General features: G+C 38.5%; 3 protein-coding genes across 3 annotated transcripts; 2 read left to right on the plus strand and 1 right to left on the minus strand.

Annotated features, from left to right (window-relative positions):
- The first annotated feature begins 15,126 nt into the window (after nucleotides 1–15,126).
- LOC134823953 (acid-sensing ion channel 5-like) lies at nucleotides 15,127–19,272 on the plus strand. The gene is made up of 4 exons (XM_063835550.1): nucleotides 15,127–15,138; nucleotides 16,573–16,783; nucleotides 17,370–17,452; nucleotides 17,686–19,272. Exons 1-4 carry the CDS (start codon nucleotides 15,127–15,129, stop codon nucleotides 19,270–19,272), a joined length of 1,893 nt encoding a protein of 630 aa, XP_063691620.1.
- A 356-nt stretch (nucleotides 19,273–19,628) lies between these two features.
- On the minus strand, nucleotides 19,629–25,140 carry LOC134823954 (keratin-associated protein 5-1-like). Its single transcript, XM_063835551.1, has 6 exons — nucleotides 25,085–25,140; nucleotides 24,521–24,619; nucleotides 24,341–24,427; nucleotides 24,101–24,247; nucleotides 23,901–24,007; nucleotides 19,629–19,816 (listed from the first exon to the last, which is right to left on the minus strand). The coding sequence occupies exons 1-6, from the start codon at nucleotides 25,138–25,140 to the stop codon at nucleotides 19,629–19,631; spliced, it is 684 nt and encodes a 227-aa protein (XP_063691621.1).
- Nucleotides 22,637–23,994, plus strand: LOC134824547 (uncharacterized). The gene is made up of 3 exons (XM_063836455.1): nucleotides 22,637–23,009; nucleotides 23,188–23,619; nucleotides 23,856–23,994. The coding sequence occupies exons 1-3, from the start codon at nucleotides 22,677–22,679 to the stop codon at nucleotides 23,889–23,891; spliced, it is 801 nt and encodes a 266-aa protein (XP_063692525.1). The 5' UTR covers nucleotides 22,637–22,676; the 3' UTR covers nucleotides 23,892–23,994.
- Nucleotides 25,141–26,867: the final 1,727 nt, after the last annotated feature.

Raw genomic sequence — 26,867 nt, forward strand, 5'->3', positions numbered from 1 at the left:
CAAAAAATTTCCAAAAATAGGCCAATAAAACAATGCTTTTTGAACTTTTGAGCAAGTTAATTTCGTTGGCATATCAGCAAAATTTGCACGAAGATAGCTGAAACACAGCTGCACATGATGGCATTAAAATTAAGCTATTATTTCAGGATTTCCTTGGGTAGAATCCGAATAGGTGGTCAAGAAGCGCTATTTTTTGCTTAAATTTGGAATAATTTTTTGCAGCTGTATTAAATCAACTCAAAAATAGTCGTATCGTGTTTGCCTAAATTTGTCCTTACATCCTTACACATCATACTATTGTGTTCAATTAATATTGGTTAGGTCTCCAAACTCATTGCAGGAAACACGTATTTTTGCCCGTAAGAGCCTCTACTGTACTATGGTGCCATTGGGATCCGGATGTATGACCATATAATTTATATAACCATGCCATGATAATTCAATGAAAATAGTATATTTACCCACAACACACAATTTTAGAAATTGATATAAGTAATAATAATATTATGTATAATAATCTATATTATATTTTAAACTTGACGAAATTTCCCCGGCAACGGGGACATAGAAGAAAAAACACCGAAAATCGACCTCAAAATGACCCTCTGGTGATGCCAAACCCAGCTCGCAAATGGAGTTGAAACCTCGCCATTTTTAGCAGGGTTGTAGAAAAAGGATAGGAATAGGCTATAGCATTCTTAGAATTTTGATTTAGGCTTTAGATTTTTTATAATTAACGTCGGAAGTGAGGTAAAATAACCGTTAGAATAATGTCGTTATTTTAGCAAAGGTTTACTGCGCTGTTGCGTAGCAACGTTAAAATGCACGTGCGCGAGCAAAAACATCTTAACTACGCGCGTTGTTATGCTGTATGCTACGTCATAATTTCAAAACTAGCTCACATTTACGCTCACGCTATGACTTCTTATAACTTTGTTTGTGATTGGTATTTTTTGATGCGGTAAAAAGTATCGTTTTGGGAATCCGAATACTAACAACGCTGTCGCCATTGTTAGATAAATTCCATTATGTCTACAGTATAACAGAGCTATATGATGAAGAGAAATTAAAACATAACTGATTTTTAAAATTTCCTCGAACAAAGCTTTCGACTAGCGGGTTTCTTCGCTAGAGCTACACACAATGCTGACATTACGCCGCGCACACACAATCAACAAAAATATTGATGTTTCCTAATTACGCAAATAACTTTGCGCAGTTAAACATCACGTGCCATTTTAAATGCCTGGCAATAATTCAATTGACTGTCATTCTCGATTGAAATATCTTCCAACGATTAACATATTTTACTCATCTGTTGTTGTTTTTCAATGCCCTTTCTTGGATCTAGACCTGCTAAACGGAGATCTCTGCACAATCGATTTGCTGTGAGAGTTAAAGATATGAAAAAGTTCAGACACCGTGACTCATCGTAAGAACCTACATATATTTAACTTTAAACGTCGTTACATTACCATTCTTGCTTTATAAATATCATCTAAAATTTGTTGTATCTGTATCTATCCACTTTAACATTAACTTTCATACGTAAAAACTTTCATACGTAAAAACTTCAATTTGAACAGAGAGGGACCTGACATTTACCGAAATGATTCAAATGTGTAATTCATATATTTTCAGTGAAGCAGGGTTCGGGAACTAAAGCATATTTGTTGGATTGTTTGACCATTGACTAGCGATGACCGATAAATTCGAACGATAAATTCGCTCCCTTATAGTGTCCTTTAATAAAATTTTCGACTACAGCGGATTTCAACGCGCGGTGTTATGCTGTATGCTACGTCAGAATTTCACAACTAGCTCACATTTACCCTCATGACGCTATATACCTATATATATTTATAACTTTGGTTGTGATTGAAATTTTTGATGCGGTAAAAAGTATCGTTTTGGGGCTATATGATGAAGAGAAATTAAAACATAACTGATGTTTAAAATTTCCTCGAACAAAGCTTTCGACTAGCGGCGGGTTTCTAGTATTATATATAATAGACTCAATGACAATTTGAATTGTTTAGTTTGTTATAGTTGTTACACGAACCCATTGCTATAAAAAACATATATATATATTATATATATAAATATGAAAGGTTTAATACTTTCAACACTACTATATAACAAATAATTTGAAAACATTTGAAGTCAAGGCGTTGTTTTACTGACAGTTGTGGCTGACTAACAATATATAATACTATTTGAAATTAACATTCCCACCGCGGTGCCTTAATTGTATAATTATAAATGTATAATATCTGAGATAATCAAAATTTGAGCTTCAACTAACAAATTGTACTTTGATCAACATCAGCTAAGTTTCTTAATAATAATTAGGTTAAATCAGCTGACGCTGAAAATGCGTTTTTGTGAAAATTCAAGTTGAAAATATAATTACTGATTGTGTCTGATCAGGTTTCTATATTCTTTAATATATATAAGTTTAGTTCTTTAAATTTTAGTTTTGTAGTTAATAATTTATTGAATTTTACTGCATGTGCTATACAGGTATGCCATACTATACCGGTCCTAATGAAATGGGACCGTCGGAATGCGGTCGAAACTGAGTATTTATTTTTCGTTTGCATATGCCAATAATATGCCATATATGAAGATAAAATACAATTAAGGCACGAAACCATGCTATAACAGACCTGGATGTATGCGCTAATTATTATAATATGTGGTAAGAAAATGATAATAAAATGAACACCACATTTTAACCACAATTCGACGGCCCCCTATCAACGGAAACAGCATCAGACATTTTATTGTCAAATTGTTTAGGAGATGAATTAAATGGAGTGGAGGTGTGGGGAAGAGGAAATACTGGACGAGAAAGATAGTTTTACTTTACAGGTAATAGTTTGAGTTGAGTTTACTTTTTTAAACTATTGTATAATTAGGGGTCGCTCACATATTACGTAATCACTTTTTGGCAAATTTTTAACCCCCTCCCACCTCCGTAATCAGCTTTACACATAGTATGAAAAGCTATTGTGTCAAAATTACACTAGCGTTATCATTTAGAACCCCCTCCCCCCTCGGCTGATTACGTAATATGTGAACGACCCCTAACTACTGTATTTGACTACACGTTTGCCCGGTTGTCCAGTTTACCAGGTTGCATGAAACTTCGTCACTTATTTAAAGAAGACAGTTGATAATTTATAACCCGTGGCGCTCCAGTATGAAAGGAGGATACATCACTTAGTCCATCACATGTAGTAACAGAGCGGGGCGTGTCAGACCAGTATTACCCGTAATCTTAGTCTTGAAGTGAATGAACAGTTTGGTTGTGTCAACAGAGTATCATGACTAATTGACTAATTGACTAATTGACTAATTGACTAATTGACTAATTGACTAATTGACTAATTGACTAATTGACTAATTGACTATGAAATTTGAAATACCATGCATACCAGACAACGTAAAGCTATGGTTCACCAGACTCTGTTATTTTCAGTCTAGCCTATATTTTATACGCCATTATTACCTTATTGTCGGCGGTTATAAGACCATTAGAAATAGCGTTCATCAATCATCATCTTAACTGTTCAGTATTTTTCCCCCGAAAATGGACTTTGTTTACGGAATACGGTGATTGGCAGCCAAAAGCTTTAGTTTTTTATGTTTAGCGCTTCAGTATTTTAGTTTCTCGCTTTTTCAAATCATAGACAATTAGCCACCATTATACTCACCGTACTATTTACTAGAGCCGTGAGCCGGCTAGCCGACGGCAATCGGCTGGCTAAGAGAAAAAATCGGCTGGCTAGCCGGCTAAGCCGGCTAAAACTGGGAATGGGATTACCAGATCCTAATATCAGATATTGTACCAAAAATTTTTATTTTGCTAATATTACTATTTTGTATTAAAATTGATTGGCTTATACTTTATGTTTCTTTATACTTTATGTCGATTTTAAGGGCAAAACTTGAAATGGAAGGTAACAAGTGATACAATTTCATAACTTCAATAATAATAAGTTAGTCAATAATAAGGGGTCGTTCACATATTACGTAATCAGCCGAGGGGGGAGGGGGGGGGGGTTTCCAAATGCTTACGGTTGATTACGGGGGGGGGGGGGGGGGGGGGGGTTGGTCGTTGATTACGTAATCAACATTTTCTTTTTTACCCTCTAGAATAATAACAATTTGATATTTTAATTCAAATTCCACTCAATTTCACTCTGATAGTGATAAAATTTAGAAATTGATCGAATATCCGGCTATAATAGTAAGTAGTTTAGAAGGTGCTTGGCCGGATATCATAACAATGATTTCGGCTCATCATGATAGCATGATCAGGGTAGCATGAAACGTAGAGAAAAGTGCTTTCTAGGAAAAAAGTCAAGGGGGGGAGGGGGGGTCAGGCCATGATTACGTAATATTGCTGTCAGGAGGGGGGGGGTTGGGACTTGATTACGGTTGATTACAGAAGGGGGGAGGGGGGTAAAAACTGCTAAAATATTGATTACGTAATATGTGAACGACCCCTAAGTTAGGAAATTCTCACTGGTCAGAGTCAATCTCTAATTTACTTATAAAACTTAACAAAAGATCTCTGTTACGATTAATGAGCATAATGGCTTTTAAATTGTCTGATGAGATCTTTGATCTCCTCTTGTTTACAGTCAGCCCTGCTGCTGACCATGTTCTTTCCACATCAGCAGCGGATGCAGGAACCGAAAATATAGCGCATGCTAATTTTGAAAGAAGGGGCAATGTATCACTACGACATTTCCAAAATCTAAGAGTGTCCATCTTGGACAGAAATTTTTAGGGCACTGCAAGGCCTCATATACTTTAATTTCGTCTTTAAGACGATCCGTCTGACGGTTCTGAAATTTATGAAATTTATCTCTAAAGTCGATCATGGTATAATTTGTTACATGCCGTCTAGATTCCCGGCCTGAAGTAGAGATAAGTGATAACTACTGAAAATGTGTTAGCCGATCGGCTAGCCGATGGCAATCGGCTGGCTAAGCCGGCAATTTTAATCGGCTGGCTAAGCCGGCTTAGCCGGCTAGCTCACGCCTCTACTATTTACCCCCTTTAATGTTTTTCAAGACATTAAGCTAAGACTCATCGAAAGTCGTTCAGCAGGCATATTTTAAGTTCAAAACATTCTAATTCAATGTCAAAATGAAAGGAATAAGAAATAGTTATGTGGAGGTTTTTAAGAAATTTGCACAACAGCACTGTTATACTTATAGTTATACGAAATTCGGTAAAAAACCCAGACTCGCCATATTCAGGTGCCCTAAAAACCATGTTAAAATTGAGTTAGAAATCTGAAATTTTGCAGGGCGTCTAGATGTTGACCAAATCGACTGTTTAAAAAGTTTCATGTTTCAGGAGTATCGGGAAGTGGGTTTTCTGAAACGCCTGTTTTACAACAGATTGTCGTGAAGTATCAATACTAACAATCTCAGAATGGCTGTCTGTCTGTCTGTCTGTCTGTCTGTCTGTCTGTCTGTCTGTCTGTGGGTAATTTCCGAGCGGTTTAATCAAGAAAACGGAGTTATGGGACTGGTTTTTTCGGTATAGTGCCGACAAAACTCTGACGAACCCGTCAAATCAGTCGGTGGTAAGTGGTTTAATCGATGGTATTGTACTGCAAATGTGATATTAAAATGACTCACTTTTTCTCTCTCACTCTCTCTCCCCATTTACAGCTCCCCTAATTACTGCTTTGTACATAATTAGGTAATTTGGCAGTGGAGCCTATTAAGTATTACTATTGGATACCTATTACGTGATGGGCGCTCAGAATTATATTCACTTTATAATGCGCTCGGTTTCAAGTTTCAACTGAGCGAATTTATACTTTTGTACAATTTTAACTTTTGCACTGTTTATACTTTTGCTAATCAACTGCGATAGTGAAGTCCCGGCCGTAGGCACGGTTTAACTATATATATACAGTATACTGTATACAGTATAATATTCTATATCTATCTATAGATAGACGCTTTATCAGTCAATTATAGGTTTTTTTTTATTAAATACTTTTCAAATTTTACAGAGTACAGCAATAGATGAATATAAAATAGAATCGTTCAAAATATCGCCCCCATCTGTAAAATATGATGGGCACCCAAACACGGTAAACACATAGTGAACTATGTCCGCAGTAACTTGGACCCATTACATCGAATTAATCTAAATCCAAAAATTTATGAAAAACTATTTAATAACAAACAAATCCATGGTGAATAACTGTGGATATAGAGTCAAAATTGGTATTTCAATACGTCAAATTCCAGATACATTAGATACAGGTCTGAAATGGTCATTAATGTGTGAGAAGGTGTGCGGGTGAAGTGTGATATGATGTTGAAAGTATAGGAAGGTAGATAAAAAAATTAATAAAACAAAAATAATAATAATATGGGGAGCAAAGAGACTAGGCTAGACTGTTGTTTCACTATCCAATAAACATTTCCATAGATGCTTAGTGACCTCAGCTTTGAAAAGGCTAGTAGACACAATCTGTCTTACCTGTAAAGGGAGTCCATTCCACAGTATATGGGTTCTGTAGAAAAATGATTTTGCCAGTGGGCTATTTGAGGTACATGTGGTGTGTGAATTCTGACTTAACTTAGGTAAAATTGATGACACAATAGACAGACTGTCGAGGTGGCAACGTCTTAGTCGAGAAGTGCCCTGATATAAAGAGAGATAGTGAGGCAGCGATACAGGAATTAAATTGTTAAGAACTTTGTGGAAAAAAATAAGATCATTCAAGTCAAACTTTTGAGACAAAGGGAGAATGTCGACAATATATATGTTATAATTATATTTATATTCAAGTGTCTGTAGATTCGAAAGATTTAAAGATACAGCCATCTCGGACCACAGGTCTTGAAGGTAATCGTTTAGAATTTAGTTTACATTATATCAAAAAAATAATAATTTAACGTCATCATCACCATTCGATGACGTCATCAAGTTAACCATTTTAAAAGCTTGATTTTTGAAGTAATAACTTTTCAAATCGATTTTACACCATTAAGAAGTAATTTTATTCAAAAGTTGAGGTCATATTGAAGTTAGATAATTGTCCAAGTATTCTGAAAATCTACCAGAACGTTTTCTTAGTTTGCTTCTCCATAAAGATGTTTGCTATTGACGGTAATGCTTTTTTATATGGAATTTTGAGTTAGGCCTTTAAAAAAATTTGGCGGCCAAATTCTGAAAAATGCCCGGCACCTAAAATTTGGGTTTTGGGCATGTTCAGGGTATTTGGCTAAATTGGGCCTAATTTGAACCAAATATGGGCGTGGCTGCTCCGCGGGCACCGTTTGGCGGTTGGGGTCCGGGACCCCCTCAAAAGTTTGGTCACCGGTCCTAGTTTGTTGGTCAACTGCTATCTCGAAACCAAGTTTCACAAAATAATCAGGGTAACCCCCCCCCCCCCCCCCCCCCCCTTAATCGAAACTTATTACAATTTGTAAGCCGTGAATGAATGGGAAAAGCGAGCGACCGATTTCATTCTCGGTATCATTTTGCATTTGCAGACGGTCAATAAGGTCATTCAAGTTAATATCATTTACTTTTGTTTGGGAAAGAGAGACACTGGCAGCGGTCAACTCTACCCAATTATGGGTTTTGGTAAAATCTAAGTATAAAAAACGGGACCTCAACGCGAAAACGAAAGTGCATCGATTTAGAATTTGCGGTTGATATCTCTTTTAGTTATATTAGAGGGTGTCATGGTATTTCTACTGAATACGCTAGGAACTCTGAACAAACGTTACCAAACGTATTTGTGACCGTAAAATCGAATATAAGGTTTCCAGTAATGACCGGATTTATTTGTATGTGTATTTTTATTGACTGGCCTTTCTGAGAATCTCAAAAAAATTTCAATTCTAAAGAGGTACACTGTAAGCACACACTAATTAAAAACTCCAGCAATAGTTATCTACATGGGCAATGAGTACACGCAGAAACTACCTTCAAACAGTGCCCAGGTACGGCAGGTACAGGTAGTTCTTGGTCCCGGATGGTTAGCGTTTTATACCCAACCAATTATGAAATATGAATATATGCAAATATCCACATACGATTAGCAATAATATCATATGGTTTCCCTATTACAAGTTTAAGAGAACAATATGACCATTTCTTAACCGTAAGACTCCGGTACACCGATTGGGTTTTCAATCTTGTCTTCTGTTTATAACTTTCTTTCTTTTAAATAAAGGCTGAAACAAAACCTTCTGAATAAAGCTCATCGAGTGTAGGTTGGCTTTCCCAAATTGAGTTGAGAGTGATAGCCAAGGATCGACCGGGATTACTTTTTTGCCGGGACTACTGGAAAAGTGCTGGGACCGGGTCTTAAACCTGAACCGGAATGTTTGAGTTGCGAAATAATAACATTATCACATTACCATCAAGGTTATACCGGGATCCCGGCTTAATCCCGGTCCCGGTCAAATATCGGCCGGGACCAGGAATCCTGGTTTCGGCTAAAATGCCGAATTTCGACGGGGACCGAACCGGGATTTTTCTAAGTTTTTTTTAAAATGTTGCTAATTTTGTTAAATTATCGAAAAAGTGTTTGCACAAATGGACGATTTTTTGTTGAAAAACTGAAGTTTAAAGCAAAATTCTTTACCAATTAATTAACAAAAGAGTGCCAGTTTGTTTGGTGAGTTGTGCTAATTGTAATCAGTAAAGGATACCAGGGTTGTAGTGTCAGAGTTAGTAAATTAACGCATGCTACCTTACGCAATGTCCTCATCATCTGATTCGTCAGTTAATCTAACTACCTCTTCTTCCAGTCCCGGCTTAATCCCGGTCCTGTCATTTTTTCCAGTCCCGCCAAAACATCGGTCTCGGTCTAACCTTGATAACCATTATCATTATAACATTATCATTATAACATTATCATTATGATGATCGCATTGTGATTATGATGATTACATTATGATTATATCATTATCATTATAATAACTCAATATAATATAATAATTTATTTATTGCATGAATAAGTTGCAGCATGGGTATAGATCGCGTTTAATACAATATAAAATATAAGTGTGATATGATTAACATGTATTAGCCTACCCATATACATTATACAGTTGATATAGTATGTCATATCGTCGTTAAAGTTTTTCGACGTTATCACGGAGTAGTAGGTAACCGAATATGTAATCAGTGGCGAAACGTACCCCCCCCCCCCCCCCCCCCCCTCACGTTCCAGTCCGCCCCCCGTACCAGTGCCCCCTCATTTTAGAAGTATTTATCATTATAGAATAGTTTTTCAAAATTTTCCCACAGTCAAACGACGATTTGCCGCCCCCAACTTCTTCAACTATTTCAGATAATATACTTTGTATTTATATATACTACTAATATAGACTTTGATAAATACGACATCAGATAAAATATAATACATACATGTTCTTTTATTATATAAAGTTGACTTTCACGAACTGATGGACAGTCTCGACTGCACATTTTTTACGCTGTTTGGAAATAGTTAGTTAGTCCAGACTCTTCATTTTGGTGCTAGTAGTTGTAAGGTACAAGTTGTAAATTAAATTTATTGTTTGATATTCGTGTTGAAACAGTAATCTTACTATATATAAAGCGAGACGATATATATGGATGTGTTTATCCGTACCATTTTACTGACACCACGGCATCAACTTTAACGCAACTTTCCGCAAAAACCGTAAAAGATATACAACTGATACTTTTTTGACTGGGTCAAATGCTTTAATCGCCTCCAAATCGGCATGAAAAAATAAAAAATTGGCCAATGAATAGGAGTTTTAGAGCACAAAATTTGAACCCCAAAGTGGTGTCAAAAACGCGAATTAAATAGGTAATAATTATTTTAGTCTCTTGAATCTTGACACTATTTTAGGGTTATACGGGTTCCTGCTAGTAATTATAAACGGGTTAGACGTTTATATTATATTTTAATATGTAATACCAGTCAGCAAAACGCTAATTAATAATCCAACATTATCGGTATCCAACTACCAGTTCTTTACAAGAACTACTTGTAAAGAACTCAACTTTACTGCAGTTAATTAATATCGGTAATTAACTATAGTCATTAAATTGGGTTGACCTAATGATCTGCGGTGATAATTGTTATTTAGGGTTGTTCTTTCTACACAGCACGACGTGTAGTAACATGTCAATTATTATTAATTTTGTAGTTGTAATTTCCAGCCCATAGCTAAACCAGAATAGACGTAGAACTATGAAACTATTTTTGTTACTAAACTTTGATAAATAGTTAGCATAGACTTTAGACTTGTTTAGTTTATTAATCGAAATGTGATCGCTATCATGTTGAACAAAAGTTGGTCGCTTAAAAGCTGACAAAAGACAATTGACAATGTCATAAACGGTTTATTGCGTTTAGTTTCTATTTTAATATGCAACACTAGGTAATAACCAGACATTATCGAACAGACAATACTTACTTGTATTTGAAAAGGTCTCCTCCTAGTCGTTGGAGTAGCCTGCACCACACAGTAACTTCTTATTCCAATGTGTGGGACCTCTCCAATGTATCCTATTTGTTGCTTGTTGCTCTGCAGCTTCCATTGTGATATTATCGACTCCTGTGGAAAGAGCTGCATCCTCAAGGACACATGATAACCAGTTCTTACGAGGCACGGAGGCATGCCTCCATTTGCCATGCTTTGGGATCCAGTACAGAAGATAGTTGGGTACTCTCTTCTGGCATCCTCACCAAATGACCAAACTTTCTGAGCCTAGAGCTGCTAAGCTGCTCGTACAAAATATCAACAGGGGGATGTCAGCATTAGATACTCGGTAGTACCATTTGATTTTCAGGATTCTTCTCAGGCATCAGTAAGACAGACAGTAAGTATTTATAATTACGGTTCAGGGTTGCTATGGAGATTTATTGTGTTCACCCAACTACTAATTTCACGTTTACCAATTTTTCCTCGAGTACACTTCCCAACTTTAACGTGTCGATTTTTATACAATTACATAGCATAGCCTAACTATAAGTTCCCTACAACAGTTACGTTAGTTAATAGTTTTAATAGTACTAATAGTTTCCAGTATGCAGTCGTCCACTTTACTGCAGCTAATTAGCCATTGTCAGTATATTGGGTTGACTTATAATTGATCTGCTGTGATGATTGCTATTTAGGGTTGTACTTTCTGTTATATGGACAGCACGTGTAGTATAAACATTTAAACTATTATTAATATTTGTAGTTGTAATTTCGGCCCCTAGCTAAACCAGAATAGACGTAGAACCATTTTTTTCTTATCGCCATAAAACACACAATGCTGGCAAGCATGACTGTTGCCATTATATTCACAATACTATTTACCCCCTATACTATTATAATATCCCCTTTGTTGTTTTTCAGGCATTAAGACTCATCGAAAGTAGTTGAGCAGGTATATTTAAGTTCAAAACATTCTGATTCAATGTTTTAGATGACAGGAATAAGAAATAGTTAAGTGGAGGTTTTTCTGAAAATCTACCGGAAATTTTTTTTACTTTGCTTCTTCATAAAAATATTCGCTATTGTAATTAGTGCTTGTTTGAAGAATAATTTTATTAAAACACAAAAGTTGTGAATTAGTATTCTCTGGTGTTGGGCCATCCCTTAGGTTGTGGAGCTCAGTTCTGCTTCCTATAGGTCTATATTGTGCATTAGGCTAGTCAACAAATAATTTAACATCATCATCACCACTTGATGACGTCATCAAATTAACCATTTTTGAAACTTGATTTTTTACAAAGTAATAACTTTTTAAATCAATTTAAAATCATTAAAGAGTGATTAAATTTGTTATCAGAGGCTTCAAGTTAGTTAGATAATTGTTTAAGCATTCTAAAAATCTACCGAGAAGTTTTCTTTGTTTGTTCCTTCATAAAGATATTTGTCATTGAAGTTAGTGCTTTTTTGAAGAATTACTTTATAAAAACGTCAATTTTGCGATTTAGTATTCTCTGGTGTTGGGCCATGCCTTGGGTTGTGGAGCTCAGTTCTGTTTCCTATGGTGATTAGGCTAGTTTTAAAGTTGAAAATCGAAAAGTTGCACACGTGGGGACACGCCCAAATTGATAGAAAATTGCTAAAATCACTGAAAATTGCTATTTTCACCATTTTCTGTCAACTTTGGAGTCCCGTTGTGATCTAAGTCCTTTGTGAAATCTTTTGATAATAGATTAAGAAGAACTACCCGAATTATGCGTAAGCCGTGAATGAATGGGAAAAGCGAGCGACCGATTTCATTCTCGGTATCATTTTGCATTTGCGGACGGTCATTCAAATTAATATAATTTCCTTTTGTTTAGGAAAGAAAGACACTGGCAGCGGTCCACTCTACCAATGATTATGGGTTTTGGTCAAATTGTTCTTACTAAACTTTGATACTATCTTAAAAAGTGTGCACTCAAAATAGACTTCACCATAGACCTGTTTAGTTAATTGATGATGATTAATCACTCTACACTCGACTGTCACATGAGTTTTTCAACCCGTTCTCTAGCTGGTCCTGAACGACTATTCGAAACCTCAACACTCTAATCTGATCCCAACCCTAACCCAATCCCTAACAAAAGCATATACTGAAACCCTAACCCTGACGAGAAATTAGACCAACTTCCTTATACGGTCATATTACGTGATCGAGACAGTTTTTCGCCAATATCTCGCCAGGGGAGCATTTTAACCCTATGCAATGGGGGATGATTCGGAATCAGCGTCCGAAAATACATCGATTCAAGTTGGTTTCAACTTTTATAAAAATCTCGAAGATCGACTGTGGAGTGATATAGCACGCTCGTTAGTTAATAACGTAAACAATAATTGACGTTGCACGTTTCGTACAAAAGTTATAGTCGCCTAAAACAAAAGCTAACAAAAAACCGGTACTCTTTCTAGCCTCCCGCCAACTAAGAATATCAGCGCCGCAAATTATTTATCACTTTCTGGAACTTTATTAGTCAGTGATCGCAGAAAACAGCGATTCCCATACTGTAGTTCCACACGTACCCTAGTACGAAAACCTCCAAGATTGACACTGTCGCACTTCAGTACGCTACCTAGGGACTGTAGTGCGACATGAACTTAAGAGCGACACTATATGATAGTGTTGAAAGTATTAAATCTTATCAAAAAAATAAATGTTTTAATACTTTCAACACTACTATATAACAAATAATTTGAGCCTGATGAAAGTGTAGCGTACACTGAAAGCGTGCGTTTTCCTCCTAAACAGTGGTTTCAGCTGTCCTACCTAGTCTATACTACCGGATATTATCCCTAAAATCATTATCTTATTAATATCATGAGACTGATAAACAGCGAACCTCTCCAAAATATCAAATATTATAGTATTATGTTTATAGCGTTCAAGCGACGGTCGTGATCCATCCATTTCTTTTGTCGGGGAGGAGGTCTTGTCGAACTTAAAGTTTCGCACTACAATACGTTTACCGAAAACAACTACTCAGCTTCATTTCCACACAGTATAAGCGCTACTCTTAGCATGTCCCAGATGATTGTTTACCAAAATAGCTCTGGTCGAATAATTACTAATAATGCGAGTCTCACCTTGTTGAATATTTTGATTAGATTGCAAATTAATATGTGGAACATTTTGAAGCAACAAGAAATCCTAACCAGTTATAGATTACAGGTCTATTGTTTTGGCTGCAAGCATTTCACTTATCAATTCTATCCGTGATCACATGCCAGTATAGTTGCCAGGGTGTTGACGCATTAGTTTGAATTACGGTTTGTCACCTTTACATCACAGAAGACGTAATTTTAGGGTTCTTATTCTTATTTGATCGTGTTCCTTCATCGTCCGAGTTTGTGTTTTGTCTGTTATAACGTCCCGGAGGGTCTGATAAACAATACTAGAAAAGCCGTGGTCACAGGGAGGAAGAAACTGGCCATTTTGTATAGCCAGTTTTTATCGCATTGAAAAACATCCATCCAACGGAAGATACAGTCAGATTATTATAAAACACTACGTTATATAACCACACAACCTACCATAATGTCGTTCCAATAAGATTTGTAGGTGCGTGTTTCCGCCCTCGTTACTATACTATGCTACTTCCTATTTCTCATCTAATTTGTATGTGGGAGGTCGTACATTGTACGTACAAAAAACTTTCGAATTATGATATAGATTCCGTTATTCCTAATTAATTGAGTGCGGTTAAATTAAATAAATAGTAAATCATAAAATTAGCTTTAGGAATTTCGAATATCAGAGTATGTCATGATAGCGTATATGAGCATTGAGCAATTAGATACTTCAATAGTATGCATTGTTCTTGAATAGTATTATGAGAACTGCTCGAATAGTTTCAATAGGGTCTGTCTTAATATCTGGGTCAGATTAGTTCCATCAGGTACTTGTAATCCTGATCTTACTGCGGCGTATATCGAAGTATTATACTATTATTATTCGTTATATCACACAGCCTGACACAGTCAGGTATGACGTTATAACGCAATAAAAGGCATAGTTAGTCAGGTATGACAGGTCTGCACAAGATCAGGTGACCTGGTAGGATGGAAGCAAACGTGATTAGGAAATATAACACGTACCCATCTTGTAGTTCAGGAGATATGAGGAGGTCGGATTTAATTGTACTAAGTAAGTAAGTGGATATTTAATGTGTGCTGTTTTTTAGCTTTGGAGACAGTCCTCGTTAGTGCTGCCACTGGGTCTGAGAAAGTTCTGGGTCTGAGTAAGTTCTGAGTAAGTTCTGAGTCTGAGTAAGTTCTGAGTAAGTACTGAGTCAGAGTATGTCAGTTCTCGTAAGTAGTGGGTCAGAGTATGTCAGTTCTCGTAAGTACTGAGTCAGAGTATGTCAGTTCTCGTAAGTAGTGGGTATGAGTATGTCAGTTCTCGTAAGTAGTGGGTATGAGTATGTCAGTTCTCGTAAGTAGTGGGTATGAGTATGTCAGTTCTCGTAAGTAGTGGGTATGAGTATGTCAGTTCTCGTAAGTAGTGGGTATGAGTATGTCAGTTCTCGTAAGTAGTGGGTATGAGTATGTCAGTTCTCGTAAGTAGTGGGTCTGAGTATGTCAGTTCTCGTAAGTAGTGGGTATGAGTATGTCAGTTCTCGTAAGTAGTAGTGGGTATGAGTATGTCTATTTCGTTGTATTCGGAATATTTGATGTATTGTTAAAATCTTCAAGAAAAGGATTCGTTTTACAAAAGATTCTGCAAATACACATTACACCTGTTTATATTTTTGTGTATGATTTGTGAAACATTTTAAGATTAGATTTGTAACGATCAGTACGATATAATCTTTTTGCAACTTTATAATAATAAAACTTCAAAAGTTGCTACGAACGTTCTTTAATCAGGCAGACAATTATGGTATTGGAAGAAGAGAAAGGTTTAGTTCTAGAGTTGGTATAAGGTTCTACTTCAGTACTATTACTAGTATAGTACCGCACTACACCCGTCTACTCATGATCAAACTCTTCGGTCAACAAGTAAGTGCACAATTATTGATCTCCTTTATCCTTGACCTGATCAGCTAGACCGGAAGGCCGACTTAGGGGACCCCCAATTATTAGGGGTCCCTCGGTGATCAAATCATGTCACCAATTAGTGACGTATAATTAGTGATGTGATCCATCAGTAGAATTAATTGACCTGGAAATGGGCTAGACCTATCTTTAATCTCTGATCCAATAATTTCTAAGTCTATGGTCCCGCTTCATTAGTATTTTGTCCTTTAAATCCATCCTGTTCTTTATTTAATTTCTGTTTTTATCGATTTTGATTTGTCTAATTTTTCAAGTTCATTTCAAAACAGTTCAAGACTAGAATAAACCAAAAATATACGAGTCATCGCAGTTACATTTTTTTGCAGTAATTTCTGCCGAATTTTCCGAATGTTATGCAGCAGAATTTAAGGTTTGATTGCTATTCTTTCTTACGCGATAGGAAAGTTTGACTTCACATTCTATTGCATGTCGATATATACCAGCAAAACAATTATATCTCCGATAGAACTATCGAAAAATTCCTCACGTTTGAAATTATGTGTGTCAAATATTCATAACGACACTCGGACAATGAACTTTCAATAGAAAATTTTTTAGTCTGCTACATATTATTATCAGTATATTAGCAAACGATCCAAAAAATTCATTAAAACCCAAAAACATTCCGAACAACATTTCCCACACACTTGGAAGGAGGCCGCCCCCAACCCCCCAACCCCCCCCCCCCCCCCCCCCCCCCCCCCCCCCCCCCCCCCCCCCCCCCCCCCCCCCCCCCCAAGTGCAAAGTAGGATTTACGGCCCTAATATGCACATATTGTGTCGCACTGCGATGGAATACAGCTATCAATATGTCCTAAAAAATAATGTGCGCTGTGACAAAGCCTGGTATATAAAGAAGCTGTACTGTACTAGAAAATTAGAATTTAACTGCAACAAGTTAGTTAAATTTTTTAAATTTTAGAACTTAACTTAAGGTAGCAAGAATATTGGCTAAATTCCAAATTATCCAAATTAATTAAAAATGATTCCCTCTCAGGCAAAAGACACAATAATACAGCCGGCCGCGCCGCTGATAAAGACAATCCAGAAACCTGCAGTGATCAGCCAGAACAGCAGTACACAGAGCCTACAGAACAACTGCTCTGACATTCATTTGAACAACAATGGCAGCTCCAAAGTTCCAGAGAAAGAGTTGACAGATACGCTGGAATGCTCACACAGTGTTAGGGACCAGATGGAATACACCAGTAATTATAGTCCCTTGTTGCAGAGGAAGGATATGGACCTCACCTCTTGTATCAGTAAGCAACATTACCCGGTCTGAAACAGCCACCACTTTACATTCTCCTGTCGATACAAAACACGTGATGGGATATTTAAACATTGCTTGGGTTTTTATGTGAAGATAATTGTTCTAAAAGCACCTTGATTGTTTTAATTCATGTTACGTATACTTTTTCCTGCATGCCAATTGATTGGTACCCAAGCTTTAAATACCTCCCCAAAGATAACACTGATCTAAAGAGCCCCTTTATGAATGGTATGATACCTGATAACTGCTCGCAGCCCTTCCTTGTAGTTAAGTCTGACACTCGGAACAAAGGTATTGTTTTAGCATGTGAAAGGGCGCATGTATCATGAGCTAAATAATATATTGATATCTTTTCAACATGCTTTGAAAGCATGCTTTGAAAGCATGATTGATAGGGGGGGCAATGGCATAAAATGTTATGCCATTTTATGCCATTTTATGCCCTTTTATGCCATTTTATGCCATTGCCCCCCCCCCCCGATTGATAGCTTTTTATATTCACGAATATCCAAAACCCTCAGCAAACAGTGTTAAAAGCTTGCCTAACCTTCAAAAAGCTAGCGTAGCCTCTACTTCAAGTCATGCCTGTCACTGTGATCAAGAGGTAATGAAAACTGTTTTACACTTTTTCCACATTTTTTTAGTCATGTTTTCTCATGACAAATTTGTTAAAACCTAAAGCAAAAGACAGGCAAAGTAAAAATGATAGTAAAAATGTGCAGATAAAATTTACCTATGATTATGTTCATAAACATAGAATAGATATTCGGCGGAATGACAGGCTGAGCGCCGCCCAGTAAAGATAAAATAAGATTAAATATAGATGTCTTTCCTCAGGGAGGCACAGAGTGTAAAGAAGATGAGTCAGAGTGGATAGACGAGTCAGATAAAGAAGAGTCCCGGTGTTTCCTGGTAGTGAGGAACATGTGGAGAACATTTTACCTAACTGCTTGGGTAGCCGCTGCTTTCTACTCAGTTTACAACATTAGTTTGTTTGTAAACAGGTACTTTGAGCGGCCTACTCAGATAGTGATAACCAGTGTTAAACCAGGACATGACGGTTTGGAGTTCCCTACTATCTCTATATGTAACATGAATAAGATAGAGAAAGCCTTCTTGGAGGTTAATCCGACCCTTAAGAAAGTTTGGGACAGACTCGAGGCGACCAAATCTGTAGATTGGAAGAATAAAACTGTAGCTGAGATAGGGAATTTGACGTACAGTGATATATACGCTCAGAGTTTTGGCTGGCAGCGTGTGGTGGATCAGTGCAAATACGGGGGCTGGAGAGATTGTAAGGAGCTCGACTACCACCAGAGTGAACTGTTCACTGATAATGTAGGGGCAAGTGGTAAGTGCTACACTTTCAACCCCCGGGGTAGAATATTCTCCCGGAGCGTGGGTAATGAGGGCAGTTTCCGGTTCCTTATGAACACTCACAGTAACCAGTACCTGAAGAGCGTGTCAGAAGTGGGCTTTGTGGTAGACATCCACCATCACTCCAATTTCCAGGGGAGCAGCAAGATTGAGATGTCTCCAGGCTACAAGTACAGGGTGGGGATAAAACCTAAAATTAGGGTAGAGTTGCCGTTCCAGTCTGGTGGAGAATGTGATCCAACGCGAAACATTACATCGTATTTAGCGTACGACGCAGACTCGTGCGAGTACGAATGCAGGGATAGATACATAAACGCAACGTGTGGCTGCATAATATCAGCTCCCCCTAATAACCGTTACCACTACCTCACCTGCTCTATTAGACAGATGGAGGATTGTGGCTGGCTGGCGTATTACTACTTCCTTACACGGGAGGAGAACATGCCCCAACACAATAGCCATTCAAATAGCCATTCAAACGAAGAGGGGGATAGTGAGGAGAGGAAGTATACCTTTAACGAGCCGTCAGATAAACACACTCGGAAGGCGGCCACGTCCCCTGTAACTGGGAGTGGGCCCACTTTAGTGACGTCTACAGAGACCACCATGTGGCCCACTACTAGTGTGCCAGTGTTTAAGGATAGTAGTTACCTGACTTGTACAAACAGCTGCCCCCCACCTTGTTACAAACATTATTACGATATTGTAGTTTCGTCTTCTAAAATATCTACCAGAAACGCCAGGATTATGGCCAAGAACATCCGAAACGATGGAGGGTTGAACCTTTCTGCGGAGTACTTGCTAGCGAACCATGTACTGATGGAGTTTTACCTGGCAGACTCTTTCACAGAGCTGATAAAGAGTGTTCGGGCTTACAACCTGTGGCTCCTACTCAGTGACATTGGTGGAGTCATGGGCTTGTTTCTGGGGGCCAGCATTTTCACCTTCTTCGCATTTTGCAAAGCCACCGTTGTCAGAATCTACCACAGCGGTAAGGATCGTAAATCATTCTGCAAGCTCCTTAAGGATGTACTAAATGCAGCTTAGTAATAGTACGGGTCGACTAAAGAACAAACAAAGATTTCTTAACCCTTAACTACAATACGGACAGCCGATTAGGATTGGGGGACTTTTGGCTTTGGCAAATTAATATTTGTTTATTTTTTCTCTCTCAATAGGTTCAATCCTATAGGTAGGTAGGATCATCATGAGTAATGACACAGATATTTTATGATTAAATTTTTATATTTCTAGTTACAACATTTTATATTAATTTATTGTTGTTTTCTCTTAACTAGTAAGTAATTCACTCTAATAAAAACAGTTAGAATGCCAGTTACTTCCCCTAAACCCTTCAATTGTCAGTTTTAATACTGTAACCATCATATGAGGTATCCTGTGAATCAGAATTCCTCAACTCCATCGTCATCTCTGTCATCTTCTCTTTCCTCGTCTTCTGGGTCATCTTCTATATCTTCACTTACATCTTCTCCGTCTCGCGTTTCATCACTTGATTGTGAGTCATTCTCTTTACATGTTGTCCTGAGTCGTTTAAATTTGGTCAAAGTCAGCATAAGAACAGTCTGAAGTGCTGAGAAAACGACAAAGTTTATAATTCTGGTGTTTCCCAAAGCTACAGGGTGAGTTGAAAATAGTGTGTGGAATGTAAAAATCGATCATTTTTTTTATGAAGGAGCAAATTTTGAAAGGTGAATTGCTATCAGTTCATAAACTTTACATATTTCATTCTTGCCTCTCATTTGATTCTAACTCATAATTTGGTTGATTTTTGGCAGTTTTCCAAAAAATCTTAAATTCGTCCTAATGGGGTTCTCAAATCGTGTGCTCTGGACCTCAAAAAATCATCAAAAAACGAGGTCCAAGATTTTCAAAATCGAATAAAAAATGTTTAAAGGCCTATCTCAAAATTCTGTCCAGGCTCAAAAAATGTAGGAGAAGATAGATTTTTAGATTTTTAGACTTGATTTTCAGGGCACGCGATCAAAAATCGCTCGCGCAATATAATGCAATTACCTGTACCACACACGCGCTGACATTTGACCGGCAATAATTTCGGCTAGGAACGATATTTTTCCACGGCATCAAAAGCATCTGATAGATATTACTCCCCTCTATCAGAAACAACTAAAAAGTCGATTTTGAGAAAATTTCCATGAAGACCCCCCCCCCCCCCCTGCCCCCTTAATACTTTAATACAGTCAAGTCGGCTATAGACAGTTGTCTTACACGTTATCAACATGTCCTAGCTAATAAAGGACGATGGGTTGAGCAAATTATTAATTATTAAGTATTTTTATTGTATTATTATAATATTTATATATTTTCAAAAATTAAGTGGAAATTTCATTTGTCAAAAAAATTAGAGCCATTTACATTCCACACACTATTTTAACTCACCCTGTATCTATATACTAGCCCATTTGATAATAGGATACTTGATTGATCACGTGACACGTGAATAATAACCTGTCAACAGAGCGAGATGGCATCCTCCGCAGTAATTCCTGGCTTTGTGGTGTCTTCAGATAGCTGTGTAGTCCAGAGAGCAAGTGTTCTACTAGACTGTGGCTGAACTGTAGTCCTTCTGAATTGCCGGGTAAATCGTGGAACTTTCTCTGTCGTACCTGAAGTTTATGTCATTACAAATGGGATATTCATTTTTTTATAATTTTTTTACATAGAGCTACTTTTTATCAAGACACTTATTTTACTTCGGTGTATTCCAACAGCCACATTGTAACACAAGTGCAACCAGCCAATTACAGGAAGCCGAAGTATTTATTTGGCCAGTGACGGTTAAGGTAGTGTGTACCATACTTTCTTCGCCCGAGACTTTGCTGCAATGTGCAGCTCCTCATTTAGTCATTTAACCCTCACACCCGATTTCTCGAGTATTCGGCTGAGTAGACCGGGGGGCTGCATAGACCATTCAGGATCCTTAGCTGAACGTCGACGACGCTCACCCCACGACCAGGCAGACAGTGGGATTCAAACTCGCAACCTCACGATTTGCAAAGATGGCGTTCTAACCAACTGCGCTACCTCGCCGCTTAGGTTCAGGATCATTATAATATATAAAGCCGGACTTCTAGGCAAAGCCGGACTTCTAGGCAAAGTGCTTGGTTGTGGGACACATTCAACTAAGTAATATTGGTATATTCATTGGAAATCTATTCTCATACTTGGTGGGTACAGCTTACACTGGCAGTGTGGCGCCAGCTTCACCCTTAATTCCTATTACTGTTTGTTTGTTTGTTTGTTTGTTTGTTTGTTTGTTTATTTGTTTGTTTGTTTGTTTGTTTGTTTGTTTGTTTGTTTGTTTGTTTGTTTGTTTATAGAACCCGTCCCCAATCTCGTATCGGGAAATGACTAAACTCAGGTCTGAGTGTGAATACGGGTGGTACCTGCAAGAGTGTTCATTAAGCATTTAGAGTTCTGTGAAACTGCAGTTACAATTGTGCTAGAGTATTTTTAGTATATACGATTGGTATCAGATATATATCCCTACATGCTTCCAAAATTTGTAAAGCCGTAGTACTGTAGTACATACATCACTGCCTACGTACGGGGTAGACAGCCACGGATGATTTTGTCTGTGAGCTTTTCATCACTTCCTGACATGAGCCAGACCTCAGCTGGATCCTTCCTTTTCCTTTTTCTTTACTTCCCGTTCAGTCTACCTCTTCATCATCAGTTTGAGTTGCTTCGCCTTGCATTCGAACTTTGCCTCCACAGTTCACCACGGCATCTCTTTTGGATGCCTCCTGCCGGGCAACACTAGCTCTCAGACACTGGCTAACTTACCGCGCACGGTTTAGTTAGTTAGTTTCTGTGGCCGTGTATTCCGTTTTATGCCACCCTCTCTGCCGTTCTCGTGCTTGCGCTCACCCACTCCTTAGTGGGCTGTTCATTTGACAGAGTTACTGGCTGGCACTCTCATCATCTTCTCACTCACCATCACTGCCCAATCAAATTTATGCAATCAAAATCACTATACATCCATAATCATATGATCAAAACACAAAGCTTTAAAATATACTTTTTTCTGTTTGAGATTTGAATAACGTTACTGTAATGTTCCAAATTATATTTGAAATGTTTTTAAAAAATGTACATATCACATTACACCGGAGCCTACATAGTGCAATCTCCTCCAGTCGATCAGCGCCGTGTATGTTTATATAAGCGCGCGGCCCAGATTGGAGGAAACCACACTCTGCAAGTTCGATAGCAATTATTTGACAATATTTTATTGCTGTGAACCTTCCGACTCTAGACCAAGTCGCGCGATGGGCAGTGTTTCATGTTTGGCGTGTGCACGTGGACGCCGCGGTTACCATGGAGATGTTGGCTGCAATGTATGCGCGATACGCGTGCACGCTCATTTATTTATCTTTCACTTCCAATTGCTCTTAAACTTATAAAAAACAATGGTCAACTTAAATACAAGTGCAGCAGTGCTCACAGGAAATGAGATCAATCAGTTATCTGCAGCTGTGATTCTTCTAGGAGTATTGGTATTGGCTCTAGGATTCCTCGTCATCGGACTTCACATTCGTACAGTGAACAAAATTTCGAAGGTCTTCAACGAAATTGACTTGGAAGGGGGACTACAAGTTCCTAAAGAAAAGCCACCACAACAAGGCCCCTTACAACAGGGATTGCTAGACCCAAGGTTTCCTGCTTCAAGGACTCTCGACAGCACTAGCAGGTCAAAAATATGGAAGACGAGAACGGAAAGGGATAGATCAGCGCGTTCAAAGGTAAAATTTTAGAATGATTCAGCTTCGTTTTCAATTTTATTTCACAACACTTCAAATTGATTCAAGGTTTCATCACTTTTTTGATGCAATTTAATCTCTTCATGAACACTATTTGGAACTTAAATATTGTTAATTGTTACATGCTTAATATAAATTGTAAAACAGTAATTTCTTTTAGGTAGGTTTGGGTGCCCGCAAACACAAATACGTGTCTTCGAGTATCTTCCCAGATGAACTCGTTTTCATCTCCGAGAGTGAAGATTCCAGAAGGGTGCAGAAATTCATAACGGCGGGTAGAGAAGTCGTCAAAAAAGAAATGCCTCCAAAAGGGGAGGATGGAATAAACTCCTGTGGAAACAATGAAGTTGAGAAGAAAACTGACAAAGGGGATCAAAGTGTCTCTGAATATTTAACATCAAATGAATCAGAAAGCGAACTATACACCTACCCAAATGGAGCAGGGACAGTGACATTTGCTTCAAATAACACAACAGAGGAGTTACAGAGAAATCGTAAATCTATCTCAGAAAATAATTTGCTAATCAAAGACAATACATCTCGCGGAGCTGGCCAGTTCCCGAAACAGCTTGTAACGAGATCTCGTGACCAGGTAAATGGATAGTTAAACAAATGAACTTTTCATAAGTCATTTGGTACACGAATTAAGTTTGTTGAATCTTGTAACACCTTCGCATTTGTGATACAAGCACTTATAGTTTTTCCTTGAAAGCTAATCAACTGATCTGAAAATATGTAACTGCAATCTATAAAAATCAATTGAAGCAACACTGATCTTATTGCAGAGGGGGGATCTTAGCCTAATTTAATCTCATTTTATCTCTGCAGAATCAGGGGGATCAGGATTATTGCCTTACTGTTTGAAAAGTCTACCGACATACGCTCTGACACACGCTCTGACATACGCTCTGACACACGCTCTGACATACGCTCTGACACACGCTCTGACACACGCTCTGACACACGCTCTGACACACGCTCTGACATACGCCCGGACTCACGCTCTGACACACGCTCTGAAATACGCTCTGACACACGCTCTGACACATGCTCTGACATACGCCCGGACTCACGCTCTGACACACGCTCTGACACACGCTCTGACACACGCTCTGATACACGCTCTGACACACGCTCTGACACACGCTCTGACATACGCTCTGACACACGCTCTGACATACGCTCTGACACACGCTCTGACACACGCTCTGACACACGCTCTGACATACGCCCGGACTCACGCTCTGACACACGCTCTGAAATACGCTCTGACACACGCTCTGACACATGCTCTGACATACGCCCGGACTCACGCTCTGACACACGCTCTGACACACGCTCTGACACACGCTCTGATACACGCTCTGATATACGCTCCGACACACGCTCTGACACACGCTCTGACATACGCCCGGACTCACGCTCTGACACACGCTCTGAAATACGCTCTGACACACGCTCTGACACATGCTCTGACATACGCCCGGACTCACGCTCTGACACACGCTCTGACACACGCTCTGACACACGCTCTGATACACGCTCTGATATACGCTCCGACACACGCTCTGACACACGCTCTGATATACGCTCTGACACACGCTCGGACATAATGCTCGGACACACAGTCGCGGTCTGACACACGCTGACATACGCTCGGACACACGCTCGGACACACGTTCGGGCACACGCTCAGACACACGCTCTGAAATACGCTCTGACACACGCTGACACACGCTCAGACACACGCTCTGAAATACGCTCTGACACACGGTCTGACACACGATTGGGCACACGCTCTGATATACGCTCTGACACACGCTCGGACATATTGCTCGGACACACAGTCGCGGTCTGACACACGCTGACATACGCTCGGACACACGCTCGGACACACGTTCGGGCACACGCTCAGACACACGCTCTGAAATACGCTCTGACACACGCTGACACACGCTCAGACACACGCTCTGAAATACGCTCTGACACACGGTCTGACACACGATTGGGCACACGGTCTGACACACACACACACACACACACACACACTGACATACGCTCTGACACACGCTCTGACACGCTCTGCAGCAGCAACTGCAGACACCACAGTCATGGGATAGGATGCATTAATCGTTTCTTGTTATTATTCATAAACCAGAAAAAAACCAAAAAAATGTTAAAAGAGGCAAAAACAAAGAAAAAACAAAAAAAAACAAAATCCAAAAAAAAATTACTTCATAATGTGGTTGTCCCTTTTTACAACAGCATTCATTAATTCGATATAATTTTTTCCGATATCAAAAAGCCCAATGAGCTTGTTTCACTTGTATAAAACTTATGTGTTTCTTAGAACTTCACGAATTATTTTATAAAATAAAATAATCTTATCTTACTAATAATTCCTATTACTAGTTATTACTCAAAACACTGGCCAGTCTTATCTTAAGTTATTTTCAGTTGGCAAACCTCCAAACTCACCAAGCTGTGTAACAAAAGGCTAAACGAGCTAATGTGCGGACATTAAGCATGTTAAATAATTAATTGCTCAATGATTTATCTGCTTTAGTATTTATAAATGTTAAAAAGTAATATAAAGTTTACCCTATGAGAACAGACAGTATTGTCACTAGTTTGTGTAGCTGTAGAGGTCCCTGCTTTACTTGTCCGTATCGACTCTGATGTTCTTGTGTCACTACCTTTACTCCTTCTAGCACCTTGCTATTCATTAAAATATAGTTAATAAAGAGAAGACTAAAGCTTGTTTTGTAAAATGTGATACACTGTTTACACTACCTACTACTAGGTGCAATACCAGAAATGAAACGAATATTCCCAAGAATAATTAACTCACCACTTTCCTGACAGGACCTTGATGAACAGAGCCTGTATTACAGTTTGTGAAGTGTAGTCTGCACGAGTCACACATGTGACGCTCTTCTCCCTCTACTGAGATCTCTACACCAACCTTCTGCAACAACACTCAGTCATCTTTACATTGTGAATATATTGTATATATATATATATACAATATATTCACAATGTAAAATATATATACTATATGTATAACTATCTTATCTCCAAAACCTTTTGTCGGCGAAAATTTTTTGGCAGCTTTTTTCATTTCAATTCCCCGTTTATTTTTTGAATAGGCAAAAATACCGAGCAGAAGGGGGATCTCTGCATATTTTACCTGTCTGCAAGGACACGGGAAATGCCAATGTATCTGGACTACTGTAGGTTTCGGCCGGTCCAAATATTCAAAACTTAGGTCTTCACTGAAAATTATCTTGTCATTTAAGTGGGTGAGTTATAAATATAAGAACAAATATGAAAAAGTAACAGAAACAATAAAAATCAAAATATTGGGCTAGCAATACAAAATAGGGAAATATAAATATGAAACATAAAAAACAAGTAATCCAAATGAACCTGGAAGGACTATAGCCAATAGAAAGGTGTGATACTGTAGATTCATCTGTCTCAATGTGTTTTGCTTCGTCAACTGCAAACTGTTCTATAGAACTCGTAGATGACAGTGATTGAACGTGGTGACCTTCGTCGAGGTAGATCACCTCTTCTTCTGCATGTGCCGACCAACCAGACAATGTCTTTATCGAACTTTCCGCAGGCTCGCCAATCTCGGTGAAAATGACAGGATCGGACACAACTCGGGGAGCACGGACCACCTGATCGTCTTCATCCGGATCCTTTACATCAGAGAAGGAACTGAGAGTGTCAGCATCCTTGCCCTGCAAAGGATCAGACTCAGCGAAGTCAGTTTTATCCGTGCTGCTAGCTGGAGAACGTCCAGATGAAACTCCTGTGCCGGTCTCCGAAATG

This window comes from Bolinopsis microptera, chromosome 12, assembly GCF_026151205.1.
Source record: "Bolinopsis microptera isolate Bmic1 chromosome 12, MBARI_Bmic_1.0, whole genome shotgun sequence".
NCBI classification, from domain to species: domain Eukaryota; kingdom Metazoa; phylum Ctenophora; class Tentaculata; order Lobata; family Bolinopsidae; genus Bolinopsis; species Bolinopsis microptera.

Bases quoted from the DNA above. Each gene is read 5' to 3' on its own strand.
- LOC134823953 (XM_063835550.1), top strand. The intron at 16,784-17,369 runs GTAATTATAGTC...CAAAACCCTCAG, and splicing joins GGACCAGATGGAATACACCA to CAAACAGTGTTAAAAGCTTG. The intron at 17,453-17,685 runs GTAATGAAAACT...GTCTTTCCTCAG, and splicing joins CCTGTCACTGTGATCAAGAG to GGAGGCACAGAGTGTAAAGA.
- LOC134824547 (XM_063836455.1), top strand. From the start codon at position 22,677: ATGGTCAACTTAAATACAAGTGCAGCAGTGCTCACAGGAAATGAGATC. The intron at 23,010-23,187 runs GTAAAATTTTAG...AATTTCTTTTAG, and splicing joins ATAGATCAGCGCGTTCAAAG to GTAGGTTTGGGTGCCCGCAA. The intron at 23,620-23,855 runs GTAAATGGATAG...TTATCTCTGCAG, and splicing joins TAACGAGATCTCGTGACCAG to AATCAGGGGGATCAGGATTA.
- LOC134823954 (XM_063835551.1), bottom strand. From the start codon at position 25,140: ATGACTGTGGTGTCTGCAGTTGCTGCTGCAGAGCGTGTCAGAGCGTGT. The intron at 24,620-25,084 runs GTATGTCAGTGT...AGCGTGTGTCAG, and splicing joins GTCAGAGCGTGTGTCAGAGC to AGCGTATATCAGAGCGTGTG. The intron at 24,248-24,340 runs GTGAGTCCGGGC...GGCGTATGTCAG, and splicing joins GTCAGAGCGTGTGTCAGAGC to AGCGTGTGTCAGAGCGTGTG.